Raw genomic sequence first — 20565 nt, forward strand, 5'->3', positions numbered from 1 at the left:
ACTGAAACAGCTACGCTTTTGTGTCTCGAAACCGACACGGTTGGAGCTGCCTGGTGCCCTCCAGAGACGTGTGGTTTGTTGTTTTTCATGACTGGGGATCCCCCCCGTGCGTTCGGTAGGAGCCACCTTGCGTCCTCCAGAGGCTGCATGGCGGCGATAATTCCCCGCCGGGCTCCCTGGTCCAACTATTATGTTGGACTTTGTTTTCTACAGGTAAGTTGTGTTACTTTACTTGCCCGGCGGGCGCGCCTGCTACAGCGTTAGCTTCGCTTTGCTGTCTGGCGTTACATTGGGTTGGTGTCAGTGTTTGCTCGCTGAAATCCAACTTGTATGATTTGTTACAGTTGTCGGTGGCGGCAGGGGCCGTCCATCCTCCCGACTAATGCATTAAGGGTTAGCGGTTGTGTGTGTTCACTATTAACCAAGAGCTAACTTAATGCTTCGTGGTGCTGTTGTTGTGGTCGCGCAGGTTCGTCTCGACAGCGACCGCGGCGGCGCTTATTTGATTATTAATCAATACTCATGTTGAATGGCCGCACGATGCTAAATGAGCAACAGCAATGTTTTCTGCAAGAAGAGTGTGTTCGCTCTGTCGCAGATGTGCAATCTACCACATATATGTGGCGCTCGGTTGCGTTTGCAACGATGCCTACCAATAAGAGGTTTGTGTGGTCGTGACGTTAATGAGCGTTCCTCCCCAGACGATTTCTGGTTAAGGAACAAACTTTTTCAAAATGCAGGTCAAGTTGTAAACTCAGCTCAGTGCTGACTTGCTAGTTTGTTTTGCTCGTTATATCAAGCAGGAATATGACAATGTTGTCACTGTGTGTAGCGTGCTTAACGTCACTGCTTAACTTGAGTGTATACTGCTATCTGAGATACGCATAGTGTTTGTATCTCATAGCTTGAGTGTGATCCGCTCAGCTGCTTTTCGGGCAATACCCGTTTGTGCTTGGCAGTATAATTACTAATATAATGGTTCAAGCTTCTATCGCTTTACCATTGCGTGGTTATCAAACTACGCCTGCATAGTATTGGTAACTGACTCATTGTATGTCCTTTTGCAAGGCCTTCCTCAGCATTATACATGTACATAACATGTACTGATAACCAATAGGAATAATGCTGTGCTTATCCCTATTTGGACTAGTCCTCATTAGCTGGCTTTGCAGCGACTGCCCTGATCCTCCTCGGGGGCAAGACAGCAGAATACATTGACTAGTACATATGTCATGTACTTGATACTGTAGCTTGAGTGATCCATGCTTTTTGCTGCATTATCACTGACACTGGGGTTGTGTTTCGCTCCACTGCTGTCAGACTGTGTGCTCGGAACTGGCTTGAGTGGCCTTCGCTCTTCGCCATACGTAGTATTGTTGACTTACTGTGTACTGATGGTCATCTTTCACTAGCACCGAGGGCATATTCCGCCCCGCCACTATCATATTGTGCACTTGACACAGGCTTGAGTGATCCCCGCTCTTCGCCATGTCGGTATAGTACTAATGACATACTGTGTACAGATGCTTGGCTGTGTTATCACGGGCATTGAGAGTGTGTTTCATTCTGCTGCCTCCCACCGTATTACAGCGTGAAGGCTGCTGGTGTGAATACTTTGTGGTATCCGGTTAACCAATACAACCAAAATATAACCACACTGTAGCAGGCCTTGCTGAAATACAGTGGCAGGCGGCAGAGGTACACTCTCGTTGCTCACGTCAGCAGCACAAACACAGCACGCAAACGTGCGGCGCCGGCTTTAAACACGTTGACAAACAATAGTAGGACGTAATCAAAATACTATCCAGCTACAACGATAGCGGAGGAGCGAGGGACACTCTCGTTGCTACGTTAGCACAAACACACGTTGTGAAACAACAGTAGGAAGTAATCAATATACTATCCAGCTATGACAATAGCGGTGGAGCGAGACACACTCTCAGCGTTTGTTAGATGACGCGGTGGAGCGAGACACACTCTCAGTGCTTGTGTTAGGTGACGGTACGTCGTGACAGTTGCCAAGGCAGCAGAGCGAGGGACACTCTTAATGCCTATATGGGCACAGTGTTTATACTAGATGAAGCGGTGGAGCGAGACACACTCAGTGCTTATACTAGTCAATGGCACACCGTGACAGTAGTTCCCACGCTGAACCACGACAGCAGGCAGCGGAGCGAGGGACACTCTCTTAATGCCTATGTGGGCACTATGGCAGCCTTCATGCTGAGACACAGTGGCAGGCCGCAGAGCGTAAAGCACTCTCAAAAGCCTATATTAATGCCAATTAGTACAGGGCAATTAATAAGAATTTAATTTAACTCAGCACTTGGCGTTGAATGAGTTAACCCATTCAACGCCGAGGGCTGATTTGATTGATTTAATTAATTAATATAACTCATTCAGTGCCGTTTCGGTGTAGTGCCCATATAGGCATTAAGAGAGTGTTCCTCGCTCCGCTGCCTTGGCAACTGTCACGGCGTACCGTCACCTAACATAAGCACTGAGAGTGTGTCTCGCTCCACCGCTTCACCTAACACAAACGCTGAGAGTGTGTCTCGCTCCACTGCGTTATCTAACATAAGCACTGAGAGTGTGTCTCGCTCCACCGCATCACCTAACACAAACGCTGAGAGTGTGTCTCGCTCCATCGCGTCACCTAACACAAGCACTGAGAGTGTGTCTCGCTCCACCGCTTGCCATCATGGACAGCATCTGTACTGAATGCTCAGCCTTACTGAGTCTGGAAGATGGCCATGATATGTGCCCGGGCTGCCTCGGCATTGCCCATCTAAGACAGGCACTGACAGAGGAGGCCTGTACCAACTGTGCCAGCATGCCCTATGCGGCAAGAGTTGCGAGGCTGGCTGCAGTGGAGAATTTCTTTAGCAACACAGCTTGCTCAGTAATGCCCACCTTGAGCCCGGTGGGTGATCCCCGTAAGCGCAAGGGTGTGAGGGCAATGGCCAAGGGCTCAAAGAAGCCCAAAGTAGCCACTGTGGTTAAAGAAGCCACTGTCACCAGCGATGACCCCTTGGCCCACAAGGTGGACACGTTGGCCTCTGAATTTGCGCAGATTAAGGCCCTCCTGCTCAATCTGCAGCCTGGTGTCCCTACCGCCGATGCAATGGCTTCAGTGCCTCGGCGCCGGGGCGGAGATGACCTCTATGGTCATGCCAGGGAGGTCAGAGGGCGAGATGAAGATGCCATTTCCATCACAGCCTCTGACTCCCTCTTCACTAGTCTTGAGGACCAGGAAGAGGACGAGGGGGGGGCACATTCGCCCCACTGCTCAGAGACGAGTTATCTGGCGTCGGAGGGGGATGCTGCTCGGATGCCTGGGGACGAAGTCTCTTTAACCAGGCAGACCATCCTGGTGGCGTTGTCACGGCTGGGGCTTGACGCCTCTGGGAATACAGCCCCAATTCAAAATGCCTTTTTTAAGGGCACTGAACAGCCGGCGCCCTTCAGTGTGCCTCCCTCTGCAGACTTCATAAGGGAACTCCAGTCGTCTTGGGGGGGACCCGAAGTCCAGGCCCCACGTCCCACGGGACTGCAGGGCCTTGTCAACCATGGAGGGTGCGGCCGCATTGGGTTTGGACCGCATGCCTCCAATTGGTGAGACCATTGCCTCTCTGGTAGTGTCATATTGAGAATGGGCTGCAAGCATGGCCTTGCTTAAACTCTTAGAGTTAGTGGGGGGCTGCCAGACAGCTTCCACTGACCTGTCTCGTTCTGGATGAGTACAGTGCTGCCAGCCACTCCCTCTGGTTGTCGGGCACACCGAAGCGACATAGACAGTTGCTTCTCTAGGGCTGCTTTCATTGCACCCTTTTACATGTCCTGTCTATAATTTCTGGGCCTCAAACCCCAGAATTCTGCCTACCACCGTGGATACGGTTGGGTTACTGTTTTCAGTTATGTACAGGCATTTAAGTAAGAGCGTGCTTCGCTCTACTGCCTACCACCTCCAGCCAGTGTCTGTGATGTACACAGCCAGTGTGCAGTGGACTTGGCCCTTGGGATGTTTAGACTTTGTTCGTAACACATGTCAACAGTCGATCTTCCGACCCATTAAGGGGTCGCTCGATCCAGTCAGTCTCTGCAGGAGGTCTTGCCTCATCTTGCCGGTTTCATAGCAATGCTCTTGTTGGGTATACAGTCCAGGTGGCGGACATGCTTCCCATTTAAGCCTCTTGGATCCGATGTTTCGGATCACTCGGCATATGTACGGCAGAGCAGGGTCTTTGGCCTTGAGCGCTTGGTGCGTGGCCAACTGTAGTTCTCCCTTCCGGCGCTGGCCGTTAGGGCAGGACACTCTGGCCCACCCCTGGCCAGGCGACTTTGTAAGTCTTCTCTGCACTGCCACTTTTGGTGTCTTGTATCCTTCACAGGATAGGCAGAGGCAGTCGCACAGTAGTATGGTGCTACCATACCGGTCAGGAAGTATGAGGTTCCATGTTTCCGCCTCAATTTGTCTTTCATATTGGGCGGGCTATAGCGACTAGAGGTTTGTTTTTGGTTACCACTGCAGCCGTGCTTTGGCCTCCCCACAGAGACAGAATCCCCTGTCACAGTTTAGGGAGAGGGTGCTTTCTCACCCGGGTCACCTTCAGCGGCGTAAATTGACCACTGACAATCATGCCTATTGTCCGAACCCTACTTCTTTCTTGTGCATCCTGCATATAATAAAGGTTGCGCTCTCCCTGGACAGCGCCGGTCTCACTTTATTGTGGGTATGCCATCAGCCACGCTGACGGGGCGAGTAATCGCCCCCCTACCATCTGGTACGAGGTACCACTCTACCAGGTTGGGATGGACTTTGTCCCCAGCCCTTGGATAGGGCCGTTCTCAAATGGCTATCTGCTAGTACCATTTGCCCTCACTGCGACTCTACGGAAGTGAGTAGGTTGTCTTCATGCCCTGCCCGGTGCCTGAGACTGGGATGCCGATGGGTCTGGATTTACCATTCGCCAATCCCTCTTATGTCTTCAAGGACTTTCCGCCTTTCAAGTTGGCTAGCCTATCATTTTCAGTTTGCTCCACAGCCGGGCATGGAGCATTCTAGTACCTACCTATTGTGCCCTGTCCGGGCTCTGTGGCACGGCATAGCCGTCTGTCTGTGATGAAGGGCACAGGAAGGGCTGTGCCTTGATTCGACAGAGACTAACGCAACACTTAGAGGTACTTTGGTTGTTGCGTTGAGGTAGACTTCTTCAGTAGGCCACAAGGCCTCCCCAGAGGCATTTTGACATGCCGGACCAGGGGGTGGACATCTGTGCTGCAGTGCAGCCAAATGGTCTCCATCTCTTTTGGGCTTTTGCCTAGAGCCAGCCAACCGGACTCTCCCTCACCCTGTGGTGATGGATGTTTGGCTGTCTATTAGATCTGCAAACCGACCTCGGTAAGCGCAGATTCCTCGTGACCTTGTTGGTATGAGTCATCCAGGTGTTGAAAACACCGCCTCTGGCGGTCAGTAGGTATGTAATAGAACGCAAGTTATCTATATAACTATGGTTCTATGAATACCGGATGACCGCCAGAGTTCATTGTCACTCGGAATCCCGACGAAAAGATTTCATGAGGATGAACCCTGTGAACTGGGCACCTATATCGGTACGCCCACAGGGGGTCACGAGTGACATTTTTGGTATTAATATTCGAACTCTGCGCGTGCGCGCGATGTATATCCAGGTGTTGAAAACACCGCCTTTGGCGGTCATCCGGTATTCATAGAACCATAGTTATATAGATAACTTGCGATTTCCTTCATAGAGTCTGAATGTTTTCCAAGGCATCACATCAAACACAAAACAATTATGATAGCATTAGGCAACACAGATAAGTAGTATATGATGCTACACACAGCCACACATCCAAGGAGCTTAAAGACAGTCAATTAATGGAAGCAGCTGTGCAGTGTGTGTTTGTAATGTTCAGTTTCACATTGTGGAGTCTATAGTGTCTATAGGGCACGGGTTGCCCCGTGACACCATACATGGTAAATGGCGGCCCGGGGGCCACATGCGTCCCCCACCTTCACTTAATGCGGCCCGCAGGTTAATAGCAGAATACTCATATATTATTGATTTCAGCTAATTACTACAATTCAAATGCTATTGTCTTTTTTAAATTAAAAGATTACTTTTCAGGATTCCAATTCAGAAATAGCAAAAATAAATGAATAAATCAGGATTTCAATTAAAATATAGCAAACATAGCTGATCTACAAGCTCAAAATGCATTATCAGTTCCTCCAGATCTGCCATGTCCGCCGCGTCACGCCGTTGACCGTTGTACGACAAAGCATAAACTGCTGCCTGTCTGTCTGTCAGAATGCTGAAGCACTGAGAAAGCACTGTTACGCCTTTTGTCTTCGTCCTTTTTTTCCCAACTTGACTACAGGAGCAGTGGTCTCAAAAACATAGAGGAAAACTAGACAGAAAAAGACTCGCTCACTATATAAAAAATAAAGGAAAACTCTAACAGACCGAGACTTAAGAAAACATTTTTTTATTTTATTTTAACATATAAAAGTACATTAAAAGTATAGCAAACATTTCGGTCCTAAGACCTTTATCAGTGCTATATATACCGGTAGTCTTTTTCTGTCAAGTTTTCCTGCCTGTCAGAATGACCTCTACTTTTAATCATTTGAGGGAAACAAAGAACACATGTGAGAAACACATCAGAAAAGATAAGAGAAAAATGCCGGTGCGAGATCATGTTAGATGTGTGAAATCCACTAGCTAAAGAGTGCTGGGTTGCGCCCCAAAAAAAGCTGATCTACAAGCTCTCAACGTGTCGCGGTGCGACGCGTTGTGAGCTTGTAGATCTGCTATTTTCGCTATTTTTGTCCAAAAGTGCCCTCTTACGGGATTGCAGCCCCTGCCCCTCTAACACTCTCTGCATGTCCCTGGGATATGCAGGACGCATGTTCATGACGTCTAGATATTAGATCTATAGGACATTTATTATGATATCTCTGCTGTCGGGGAGAAACCAACTCCACAATGTTCATTAAAAAAACAATTTTAAATAATGCACACTGCCTCATCAAAATTGATATTGTGACTTTATATATTGTATTCCCGACAGTGACGATAGATACATTATTTGGTAACGCTTTACAATAATATGGCCACAAATCATTAGCAGTCATTAGCATGACTCATTAAAGGGGCATTTCAAACATGTGAGATGCTCGATTCATAATTAGATTTTTATCAGACACGCCCCCTCAATTACAAACACTAATTGTAATTTCAAACTCAAATTTGAATACCATGATGGATTCATCTAAAACATCCGTCCTTGGTTCAGGTGACTGAATACTGTAACACGTCAGGGGCCATGCATTTTCTTTCTATAAATAAATAAAAAGGTATAATTGAAAAAACACAGCCCCTCATGAACTAGAATTAGAGGGACAATTAATTGTTGTTTTTATCTTGTTTGAAGTAATAAGGATAAAATGCACATCAAATATCAAAATATTGAATGAATCATTAACAGGTTAAATACTGTCTGGGGTAGACCTATGTTTGAAAGTGAAATATCCCTTTAAACATCCTGCAGTGTTCACTTTTCTCTCATGCCAATGAATTGAATTGAATTGAATTGAATTGAATTGAATTGAATTGAATTGAATTGTGTGTGCATGTGTGCATGTGCATGCATGTGTGTGTGTGCCTGTACGCATGTGTGTGTGTGTGTGTGTGTGTGTGTGTGTGTGTGTGTGTGTCTGTGTGTGTGTGTGTGTGTGTGTGTGTGTGTGTGTGCACACGTGTGCACGCATGCACGAGCGCACGCATTTGTAAAATGCAAATAAAATGTCTCATTCATTTAAAAATCGATGAATTGTTGCATCGATTTCATTAACACAAGTCGATTCAAATTAGAATTAGAATGAAAAAATATATATATTTTCAATTGTTTTCCCCATATCATATTTTTTGCTCTGTGTGCGTGTGTAGCCTACATAATTCAAACTGTATAGGATTGGTTATTGTGACGGACAGAAGTCATTCCTAATTCCCTTTGCATAGCGTACCGGAGCGCACTCAGAACGCGCCCTTAATTAAGAACCTAACTGCATCTGTGTGTGGCTCTCAGCGGTGTCCCACTATTAGCGACTTTAAGCAACGACGGATACGGCAGTCGGCTACGGCAACCGGAAATGGATCAGTGCTCGATACATAAACCTGTTCTCCGTCGCAGCCCTTTTTACTACGGGAGAACCTACACTACAACGCCATGTCATAACCATGTTTAATGAAATTATAGCTGTCATACATTTATGCCGATTGCTCCATCACCTCTCTTATGCTGTGTCCGTCCTGAAAACAGTCGTTGCTTAAAGTCCCTATATTGACTGGCTGAATGGCTGATGTTGAACTGCACTGTGGCAGAGAAGTAACAGATAGAAGCGCGCAAACTTTATCCCCAGACTATAGACCCCCCCCCCCCCACCTCCTTGCTGATGCAGTGACTGTCCTGCTTCTGGTCTAGCTTTACGCACGGGACGCATGAATCTCTCCCTCTCCGGTCAGAGTGGGTTGTTGTTTATTTGCATGGCTCAGAAAAGAAGTAACATGAGAACGTTATCGAGTTGTATAGGAGGAGGAGAAGGAATACATGTTCACGTCGTGAACGTGGAAGGTCAGCAGATTGTATATTCTGGTGTTGTGCTGCTGGCTGCTATAAATGTTAATATAGACCTATGTCTTCTATTGTGTTCTGAAGGTCAGGCTGCTGTACTGCCACTAGTGTTAATGTTATATTTTGTATTGTGTTCTCGGCTGCGCTGCGCCGCGCTGCCTGGGTACATATACTGTGTGTGTCATGCAACCTATTCTGGACGGGAACCCCTTTTGGTGAATTAAGCATTATGTTATTCTTTAGCTGTTGAAAAATAGCAGATCTACAAGCTCATATAGCACAGCACCGATTGCCGCGCTATGAGCTTGTAGATCTGCTATTTCCTTTTAATAGTGAAAATGTGGCGCAAATCTTTGAATATATATATTCTTTCGTTTTTTTTAACTCAAATCTTTGCTACTGGGGGGGGGGGGGGTCCCTGGAACAACATATTTTCAGATGGGGGTCAGCGGCCAGTTACATATATTTTTGGGGGTCCTTGACATGAAAATGTTTGAGAACGACTGACAGCTCTCCCCTGGAGTTGTCTCCTTTGTTTAGTCTCAAACAAAACTCAGGATTCCCTCCCAAACATTTCCACAAGCCTCCCTTATATACCAGGTGAGACCCCACCCACAATGATTAGTAATTGGACCAATCTACTCAAACAAGGTAAACCATGACCCATGAGTTAGACCCACTATACAATTACACATTTCCTTCATAGAGTCTGAATGTTTTCCAAGGCATCACATCAAACACAAAACAATTATGATAGCATTAGGCAACACAGATAAGTAGTATATGATGCTACACACAGCCACACATCCAAGGAGCTTGAAGACAGTCAATTAATGGAAGCAGCTGTGCAGTGTGTGTTTGTAATGTTCAGTTTCACATTGTGGAGTCTTCTAGTGTCTATAGACCGATTCCGTAGCGGGTCTCATGGTCGCAGCCTACGTATTTCCTGTAGGCGGACTCGACGTAGCTGCGGGGTTTAAACCCTCACCAGGCGCACCTCTTCCACTACAGTGAACGGCAGAGTGACTGATGTTAGTTTGCCTCAAACTTTACTCCTTTACCTGCTTTTTTACTAACACTAACATTACAAAGATGCCCAGAACATCGAAATGAACCTGTGTAGTTTATGGCTGCTCCAACAGTAGTGGCAACATAAAAAATAAATAAATACGGAATGTCAAAATATCCACCGCGGTGGCTGAGACCAGAGCCATTGAGTAATGGTTGAGACGAAGCAGTGAAAGATACATAACGCCAGTCTTACCCAATACCAAATCTTTCTGTTTTATTAACACAAGACTGCTGTACTTTATACCTCATACTTTAAATGCTTAGTATGAGGTATAAAATACAGCAGCCTTGTGTTCATAAAACAGAAAGATTGGGTATTGGGTAAGACTGAAATTATGTATCTTTCAGGACCTTTCACTGCTTTGTCTCAACCATTACTCAATGGCTCTGGTCTCAGCCACCGCGGTGGATATTTTGACATTCCGTATTTATTTATTTTTTATGTTGCCACTACTGTTGGAGCAGCCATAAACTACACAGGTTCATCTCGATGTTCTGGACATCTTTGTAATGTTAGTGTTAGTAAAAAAGCAGGTAAAAGAGTAAAGTTTGAGGCAAACTAACATCAGTCACTCTGCCGTTCACTGTAGTGGAAGAGATGCGCCTGGTGAGGGTTTAAACCTGCAGTTACGTCGAGTCCGCCTACAGGAAATACGTAGGCTGCGACCATGAAACCGCTACGGAATCGGTCTATAGGGCACGGGTTGCCCCGTGACACCATACATGGTAAATGGCGGCCCAGGGGCCACATGCGGCCCCCACCTTCACTTAATGCGGCCCGCAGGTTAATAGCAGAATACTCATATATTATTGATTTCAGCTAATTACTACAATTCAAATGCTATTGTCTTTTTTTAATTAAAAGGTTACTTTTCAGGATTCCAATTCAGAAATAGCAAAAATAAATGAATAAATCAGGATTTCAATTAAAATATAGCAAACATAGCTGATCTACAAGCTCAAAATGCATTATCAGTTCCTCCAGATCTGCCATGTCCGCCGCGTCACGCCGTTGACCGTTGTACGACAAAGCATAAACTGCTGCCTGTCTGTCTGTCAGAATGCTGAAGCACTGAGAAAGCACTGTTACGCCTTTTGTCTTCGTCCTTTTTTTCCCAACTTGACTACAGGAGCAGTGGTCTCAAAAACATAGAGGAAAACTTGACAGAAAAAGACTCGCTCACTATATAAAAAATAAAAGAAAACTCTAACAGACCGAGACTTAAGATTTTTTTTATTTTTATTATAACATAAAAGTACATTAAAAGTAGCAAATATTTCGGTCCTAAGACCTTCATCAGTGCTATATATACCGGTAGCCTTTTTCTGTCAAGTTTTCCTGCCTGTCAGAATGACCTCTACTTTTAATCATTTGAGGGAAACAAAGAATGTTGTAACTTAATTTAGGTTACAGTTCATTTGTGTAATATTTATATTGCATAACAGTCAAATGTGCTCATTGCATATTGTTATTATTATTACAGTTAAAAGGAGAATTGATTATAAACAAAAGAAGTCGATTTAATTCACAGTATGATTTATTTGATTGATATTGCTTACTAAGAAACAAATTATAAGTTGAACTGCATATCCCATTATGCATTTGTGTTTAGCACCGGATATCCGGGGAACCAAGGCGGGCTTTGTTGTTGTTTTTTACATTGAGAAAAAGAAAGGCTCAGCCTAGTATGGCCGTATGTGCCAAATTGACTAACCAAACTAATTCATTGCATTATTCTGTACCATTTTATGCCTATATAAAATTCAAGCATTCTAGTACCAGACGACGTCCTCTTATGTTCATTTTGACCGTAGTTTAATCTACAAAGAACACATGTGAGAAACACATCAGAAAAGATAAGACTCAAGAAGAGAAAAATGCCGGTGCGAGATCATGTTAGATGTGTGAAAAGTGACAATACTATTGACAATATCCTAAGGTGGAAGGGCCAAGGAGGATGCTGTGACCACTAACCCAGCCTTAGCCACTGAAGAGGCAGGACTCAGCAGCCAGGTGGACACCACAGGTGGGTCTGGCATGGAACGTGCACACATAGACATCAAAGGGGGCTTCAGCCCCTGCCCTTTTGCCCGTCTGTAAAATAACTGCCCTTTCTGTGGTGAAAGAAATGCGAATGCAACTACTTTCCTTTCCAACATGCTGGAATTGGAAGGCAGCGCATTCAGGAGAATTGCTTTTCTTTTAAGTCTCCTGAACTTGAACATATTTGTTTTGAAATCCACTAGCTAAAGAGTGCTGGGTTGCGCCCCCCAAAAAGATCTGATCTACAAGCTCTCAACGTGTCGCGGTGCGACGCGTTGTGAGCTTGTAGATCTGCTATTTTCGCAATTTTTGTCCAAAAGTGCCCTCTTACGGGATTTCAGCCCCTGCCCCTCTAACACTCTCTGCATGTCCCTGGGGTATGCAGGACGCATGTTCATGACGTCTAGATATTAGATCTATAGGACATTTATTATGATATCTCTGCTGTGGGGGAGAAACCAACTCCACAATGTTCATTAAAAAAACAATTTTAAATAATGCACACTGCCTCATCAAAATAGATCAAAAAGATATTGTGACTTTATATATTGTATTCCCGACAGTGACGATAGATACATTATTTGGTGACACTTTACAATAATATGGCCACAAATCATTAACAGGCATTAGCATGACTCATTAAAGGGGCATTTCAAACATGTGAGATGCTCGATTCATAATTTGATTTTATCAGATTACAAACACTAATTGTAATTTCAAACACAAATTTGAATACCATGATGGATTCATCTAAAACATCCGTCCTTGGTTGAGGTGACTGAATACTGTAATACGTCAGGGGCTATGCATTGTCTTTCTATAAATAAATAAAAAGGTATAATTGAAAAAACACAGCCCCTCATGAACTAGAATTAGAGGGACAATTAATTGTTGTTTTTATCTTGTTTGAAGTAATAAGGATAAAATACACATCAAATATCAAAATATTGAATGAATCATTAACAGGTTAAATACTGTCTGGGGTAGACCTATGTTTGAAAGTGAAATATCCCTTTAAACATCCTGCAGTGTTCACTTTTCTCTCATGCCAATGCATTGAATTGAATTGAATTGAATTGAATTGAATTGAATTGAATTGAATTGAATTGAATTGAATTGAATTGAATTGAATTGAATTGAATTGAATTGAATTGAATTGAATTGAATTGAATTGTGCACGCATGCACGAGCGCACGCATTTGTAAAATACAAATAAAACGTCTCATTCATTTAAAAATCGATGCATTGTTGCATCGATTTCATTAACACAAGTCGATTCAAATTAGAATTAGAATGAAAAAAAATATCCCCATTTCCCCATATCATATTTTTTGCTCTGTGTGCGTGTGTAGCCTACATAATTCAAACTGTAGGATTGGTTATTGTGACGGACAGAAGTCATTCCTAATTCCCTTTGCATAGCATACCGGAGCGCACTCAGAACGCGCCCTTAATTAAGAACCTAACTGCATCTGTGTGTGGCTCTCAGCGGTGTCCCACTATTAGCGACTTTAAGCAACGACGGATACGACCGGAAATGGATCAGTGCTCGATACATAAACCTGCTCTCCGTCGCAGCCCTTTTTACTACGGGAGAACCTACACTACAACGCCATGTCATAACCATGTTTATTGAAATTATAGCTGTCATACATTTACGCCGATTGCTCCATCACCTCTCTTATGCTGTGTTCGTCCTGAAAACAGTGGTTGCTTAAAGTCCATATTGACTGGCTGAATGGCTGATGTTGAACTGCAGTTACTGCACTGTGGCTGTTGTGGCAGAGAAGTAACAGAAGCGCGCAAACTTTATCCCCTGCAGACTATAGATCCCCCCCACCACCCACAAACTTGTAGATCTGCTATTTTCTTTTAATCGTGAAAATGTGGCGCAAATTTTTGAATATATATATTCTTTCAGAACGAACGTTTTTTGGGGGTCCTTCGTCCTTGACATGAAAATGTTTGAGAACGACTGACAGAAAAATGTCAGGATTTAGAAGGCATTTGTAGAATCGTCCTCAGGTCTAAATGCGTTAAGCATTATGTTATTATTTAGCTGTTGAAAAATAGCAGATCTACAAGCTCGCTGAATATATTCTTTCAGAGCGAATGTTCTTTAACTCAAATCTTTGCTTTCGCTGGAACAACATATTTTCAGATAGGTGTCCGCTCCGCAGCCAAATACAGATAATTCTGGGGGTCCTTGACATGAAAAAGGTTGCACCACTGACATAGAAACATAGATTTTCAGAAAACTGTCATGATTTAGATTAGAAGATATTTTGACGAATCAAGCTCAGGTCTAAATGGGTTAAAATGGCCAGGGTCCACTTACTGAAATTAATTAATAGTTACCGTCCGTATGCAATAAAGAGGTTTTCTTCTAAACCAGTGTTTCCCAAACCTTTTTAGCCTGTGACCCAAAAATAAAAATATGATGTCTCCCCTCCCCGACACCCAAACTATAGCCTAGTTAAAATAGCCGATCTACAAGCTCACAACATGTGGCTTCGCGCCGCATTGTGAGCTTGTAGATTGGCTATTTTCACTACTACCTAAACACTTGTTTTCTAATTTATGGAATTTCTTTGATTTTCTTTCTTTGATTTCTTCATGACATTACTTTAAAAAAAAATGTTTTTAATTCATGAAACTTTTTGCTTTTTGGGGATTTTCTTTTTTTTTATGTCCTGAACTAGTAATAATTAAAAACAAAATGTAGGAAACAAAACATAAAGGGACCCATAACAATGTGTCCATGACCCACAAATGGGTCCCGACCCTCTATTTGGGAAACAGTGTTCTAAAGAATTCTAAATTTTAGGAAACACAGAAAACAGACTTAAATGAGGACATTTTGATCTGTAAGGGCAAACCTTACAGTATACAGTATACAAAAATCAATTGCAATACTTAATATAATATTCAAATAGTGAAATCTTACCTGAAATATAGGTTCAAAAGTAGGTCATAATGTAGGCATAATGCATGGAACTACTTTTCTCCAGTGCATTTGGTGCAACAGATAAACCACAACTAGACCCAAGCAGAATGTATTAGTAGAGACGATCCATGTTCTCTGTTACAGTGGAACTCATTTATTCTGATATTTGTCTCCTCAGCTCTCCAGACTGAATCACACAACACAACAGGTAAACAAAGAACACATTATTATTATTGTTGTTGTTGTTGTTGTTGTTGTTGTTGTCCAATGGATCCACTGTAGTTATCATTCATTCACAATATATTGTTAATACATTTGCATTGGTTGGTTAGATATTCATAAAACTTTCACTTATATATGTTTATTTAGATTTATTTTTAAATAGCTAAAATAGCCGATCTACATGCGATGTTGCGATGCGTTACAGAGACCAAAACTTACAAGCCCTAACAGATAGGAAAATAGTAGATCCACTATTAGTAGATCTGCTATTTTCACTGTCTTACTTTATTGCGTTGTGTGCTTGTAGATCGGATATATAGGAACAAGCAGGGAAAAAAGTTGAAATATGGAAATAAGAGGTTAACGATATTATATCCCAGGTGTGGTATTGACAATAATAAACACAGACATTCATAAATGAACTTCACGCATAACTGTCGATAGAACTGTTGCTTTTTCCTCTTATTGTGTAATAATATCCCAACAACTATACTTCCTGTGCCTCAGTGTTCAACAGCACGTGTGACAGCGAAGAGTTCCTGTGTCAAAACAAAATATGTGTCCCCAAGAGCTTTGTGTGCGACCATGACGACGACTGTGGTGACGGCTCAGATGAGCCCAAGGAGTGTGGTGAGTGGACGCTTCTCATACTGAATGAATATGGATATGAATTCATTTGGTCTCAGACGGATAGGAAAATATGTTGTGCCTAATGCGAGATCTTGTTAAAACGTTTCAAACATATTCACAATGTCAAGCTCTATACTTCCTGTTCCAGAGTATCCACCATGTTACTCCAACCAGTTCCGCTGTGCCAACGGCCGCTGTCTCATCCAGAGAGCGTGGGAGTGTGACGGAGAGCTCGACTGTCACGACCACTCAGATGAAGCTCCCAAGAATACTCGCTGCAAAGACCCAAGTAAGAAATGCACACGCACGTACACGCACACACACGCTCTCTTTGCTGCTCAGTGTAGTGGAATAGATGGCTGTCAAACTCCTGTCTCTTACAGTATATACTGTACATACTGTACCTGTGCATGTCAGAACTACTGGTGTGTCTTTAAGAAATACTCTCATGTGAGGTGCATGGGGTCATTCCCTATACATATTATACGTTGTGGAGAGATATATCAATATTGATTGATTGATTGATTGATTGATTGATTGATTGATTGATTGAATATAATATTAGACAGAAATGCAAACAGCACGAGTACAGTCAAACACAAAAAGTGGTGTGGACTGGATGGATTGTTTCCATCAAGGTCTTATGTAAACAATAGAGAATACACTATTCTATATTACAAGGTAGGATATTGAAGATATCAGTCACACATTAAATTAATAAACAGATACATTAATAAGAGAACGTCAAACATCATCCATAGACATAACTATAGAACTGGCTTTTTGCTCTTATTCTATAATAATGGATTGACCTAAACAACTACTTCCTGTGTCTCAGCAAACCCGTGTGGCAGCGACGAGTTCATGTGTCAAAATAAAGAATGCATCCGCAAGAGTTGGGAGTGTGACGGAATGGATGACTGTGGCGACAACTCAGATGAGGCTCACTGTAATAACCCAGGTAAGACGCACGTACGCACGCACGCATGCACGCACGCACGCACACACACACACACACACACACACACACACATACACACACACACACACACACACACACACACACACACACACACACACCCACACACACACACACACACACACACACACACACACACAGCTATGAGTGCACCTCTAACATCTCCAAATACATTCCAGCAATGAAGACTTTGTGTCGTAAACTTTTACACGATCAGAATCACATTCATCTAAACCTCCTCTGCTTCCATTGCTCTTCCCTCTCTCCTCCTTTCTCTAAGTTTCCACTCCGACAGAGAAGAAATGGTATGTTTGTCACAACGGGAACTGTGTCCAGGAGACATTGCTGTGTGACGGCAAGGACGACTGTGGCGACGGCTCTGATGAGCTCAGCAGCTGCTCTGTTAACGAGTGTCTGAACAGCGAGCTGAGTGGCTGCTCCTCCCAGCTCAGCTGTAAAGACCTCAAGATAGGCTTCAAGGTATGGAATCAACAGCGCCATTTGACACAGATTCCACCAAGACACTGATGAAACACCTGGTCAGCATCATGCTCTGTTCCTGTCTCCTTACAGTGCACTTGTCCCAGCGGCTTCCGTCTGAAGGACGATGGGAAGACGTGTGTGGACGCAGATGAGTGTAGCAGCTATACCTGCACCCAGCACTGCAACAACACACAGGGCAGCTTCCACTGTCTCTGTGTGGAGGGTTACCAGCTCAGCCCTGAAGACCCCACCATCTGCAGGTCCACATCTGGTAGGAAACAGTGGAGCTCAAAGCACTGAAAGCACATTGGTTGTCTATTCCAAGAATAGCAGATATACAGTACGTACATTATACAAGCTCACAGCGCGGCACTACTGTATGTGCCGAGCTATGAGATCGTATAGCCAGAGGCGGACTTACCCTTGGGCTAGGGTGGGTTGCAGCCCGGGGCCCCCGACTAGGGTGGCCCCCGAAAAATATTAAAACGTTTTTATTATAAAATTGTAAAGTATTGAAATCCAATTCAAGTGAAATGTGTACCTGCCTCTCTTTTTAGGGGCCTGGGTACTATAAGCATTGGTTTCATGTTGCGCTGCTGTCTCTGTCAGATCAATAACCTGTCGACATCAGTATCAGTGGGTAACACCCTTCGCTACGAAGGGTAGCGTCCCAGATCGTCCCAGATCCCTCTTACAAACTGCTGCGTACGACAGTAGACTGAAGCTAAGAAGGCTTTCAGGAAATTGTTTTGCTTCTAAGTTCATTCATCCAGGAGGTGTTTTCCCGAAGCCAGATAAGAAGACTCGTAATGTGCTCTTGAGAACCAACTTAAGTAGTGCTTCCTGAAAGCAGTTAGGTAGCACGTAATGCTGTGCACTTGAGAACCAGCTGCTATACTACTGAAGATACTGCATAAACTCAAAACCTTTTGGGGAAACGGGTTTGCTGCTAGTACCTTAGGAGGCCTGAGTCTGACATCTCTCTGAGTTGGTTATTTTAATTAATTCATGAATCTTTTTGTTGTCTCTTTTTGTCAATCTCTTTGTAACTGTTATTTTTGTCTATTTTAACTCATTCAGCACGAGAACCCCTTTTGGTGTTTTAAGCATAATTTTGAACTTCTATTGAAAAAATAGCAGATCTATAAGCTCATAGCGCGGCACCGAGTGCCACGCTAAGACATTGTAGATCTGCTATTTTTGAAAAATCATGAAAATCTGGCGCACATCTTTGAATATGTATTATTTGAGAGCGAACATTTTGAATTAATATCTTTGCTTCTGGGGGGGGGGGGGGGGGGGGGGTGTCCCTGGAACAACATATTTTCAGATGTGGTTCGGCGGCCAATAACATATAATTGTTGGGGTCCTTGACATGAAGTAATTTGAAAACCACTGACATAGAAACCTTTTTTTTCCAGAAAACTGTCATGATTTAAAAGAATCTGGTCTCAGTCCTAAATGGGTTAACATACATAGATACAGAGTTTGGTTTTATTTGCATTTTCTATTGTTGTATTGGCTTATTGTTTGTTTGTCTGATGTCACATGGCAGGAACAGGTATCTGTTTCTTTCTGTACTAATATTGTGTGTTATTGGTCTAATACAATCTACGGTTGTAAATTATCATTCATGGTAACTCTAATATTTACATTGCTTTCTCATCTCTACTGTATGTAGTTTTATAAATGATGCTGTGTTCATGAATATGTTCTGTCTCTCCCAAACAAACAAATTAAGCATTGCATTTTACGCTAAATAAATGTGATGTCAAATTTTCTCTAGATGTGGAGCCCTTCCTCATCTTCACCACCGAGAACGGACTGAATAAGATGAACTTGAACGGCTCCAACCACACTGTGCTCAAACAGGTGAAAACCATTGAACATACTGTAACAACACATCCTATACACGCTTACATCCACCAACAATAACACATTTGAGCCCCTAATGAACTGCATTGACGATATTAAAACCTGGATGGATGAAAACCTCTTATATCTCAATGACAATAAAAGGGAAATCATCATCTTTGGACAACGCTCCAGTGGCTCCACCCCTCCTGTCAACAACCTTGGCCCCCTCACTTCCAATATCAACACAGGCGCAAAAGAATCGTGCTGTTATTTTCGATAATATTTTTTAATTTGACAAGCAGATAAGCTCTGTTGTCAAAACAAGCTTTTATCACCTACGCCTCCTCACCAAGGTTAAACCCTGCCTCCCCCTCAAACAATTTGAAATGGTCATTCACTCCTTCATCTCCTCAAGGCTGGACTATTGTACTAATACTATGGCATCAACCAATCCTCACTCCGAAGACTCCAATTAGTCCAAAATGCTGCTGTCCACCTTCTCACCGGACCTAAAAAGTTTGACCACATCACACCTGATATCACGCCATTGGCTCCCGATAAAACAAATAATTGATTTTAAGATCCTACTTTTTTACTTTTAACCCATTCAGGACAGGAACCCCTTTTGGTGTTTCTAAGGATTATGTTATACTTTAGCTATTGAATAGCAGATCTACAAGCTCATAGCGCGGCACAGAGTGCCGCGCTACAAGCTTGTAGATCTGCTATTTTTTTTTTATTGTGAAAATGTGGCACAAATCTTGAATATATTGTGGGCACCACTGAACAACGATAGGCAGGAGACACAGCAAGGTTTGCCTACTCGGGCATTTATTGAGAGGATTATGTTAAAGTTCAAATCAGATCCAGCACACACACTTCGTTAACTTAGGTTCTTCCTATTTCCAGGGCAAAACAGTCTATAATTCCTCTCACTCCTATTCCTTCAGGAGTGTTATTTCCATCTGGGTTAATCCTCTTCAGGATTCCTCCATCCCGGGGTTGCCTGTGTAATGAGAAACACTATTAGCACAGAGTCTGAACAAGTGGCAACAGTGAGGGGACGTGTGTTTGTGGAGACCTACCGCCAGATTGCCACATCAGTTCTCCCTCCGTGAGTCAGTGGAGAATGAGGCGGAGCGTTCATCTGTTTCCTACCTTTCAAATATTACGCGCGCAGCGCGGCTGTTGCGTAATTGCTCTGATTGAGGAGGAAGACGGGTAGATATGTGTGGTCAATCACGTGACCCAGGGCGGGTCGCTGTCTTCTGAGCTGTGCTCCGCCTCTGACGCTCCACTGACTCTCGTTGGGGTGGCGCTCTGACGGCCCGCTGTCATGTGACATCCCACAATATATTCTTTCACAGTGAATGTTTTTAACTCATACCTTTGCTTCTGGGAGGACCCTGGAACTACATATTTTCAGATGGGGGTCCTTGCCATGAAAAAGGTTGAGCACCACTGAGAGACACTGAGAGGTCTCTAAGGTCTAAATGGGTTCAATCTCTTGCCCTATATGGCTGAACGTATACAGTGCTACAACCCTCCCAGAGCTCTGAGGTCTGCTGACCAATCACTGCTGACCGTGCCAACCACCTGAACCCTCAGAACAAGAGGTGACCGCGCTTTAGCGGTGGCGGCCCCAGAGCTGTGGAACAACCTCCCCCCCTTTAT

At 43.7% G+C, this 20565-nt stretch overlaps 1 protein-coding gene across 1 annotated transcript in view; it reads left to right on the forward strand.

Moving 5' to 3' along the window:
* Positions 1-4735: 4735 nt before the first annotated feature.
* LOC308328894 (low-density lipoprotein receptor-related protein 1-like) overlaps positions 4736-20565 on the forward strand; it is a gene marked incomplete at its 5' end in the record, with an annotated part of 24741 nt that continues 8911 nt past the window's right edge. The window contains 8 exons of the mRNA XM_080783006.1: positions 4736-4784; positions 11670-11756; positions 15450-15572; positions 15721-15861; positions 16411-16533; positions 16832-17031; positions 17125-17305; positions 18821-18906. Coding sequence (XP_080639132.1) covers positions 4736-4784; positions 11670-11756; positions 15450-15572; positions 15721-15861; positions 16411-16533; positions 16832-17031; positions 17125-17305; positions 18821-18906 — 990 coding nt within the window. The remainder of the gene's footprint in view (positions 4785-11669; positions 11757-15449; positions 15573-15720; positions 15862-16410; positions 16534-16831; positions 17032-17124; positions 17306-18820; positions 18907-20565) is intronic.

This window comes from Protomyctophum bolini (assembly GCF_963924005.1).
Source record: "Protomyctophum bolini genome assembly, chromosome: 14".
Taxonomy (NCBI): Eukaryota; Metazoa; Chordata; class Actinopteri; order Myctophiformes; family Myctophidae; genus Protomyctophum; species Protomyctophum bolini.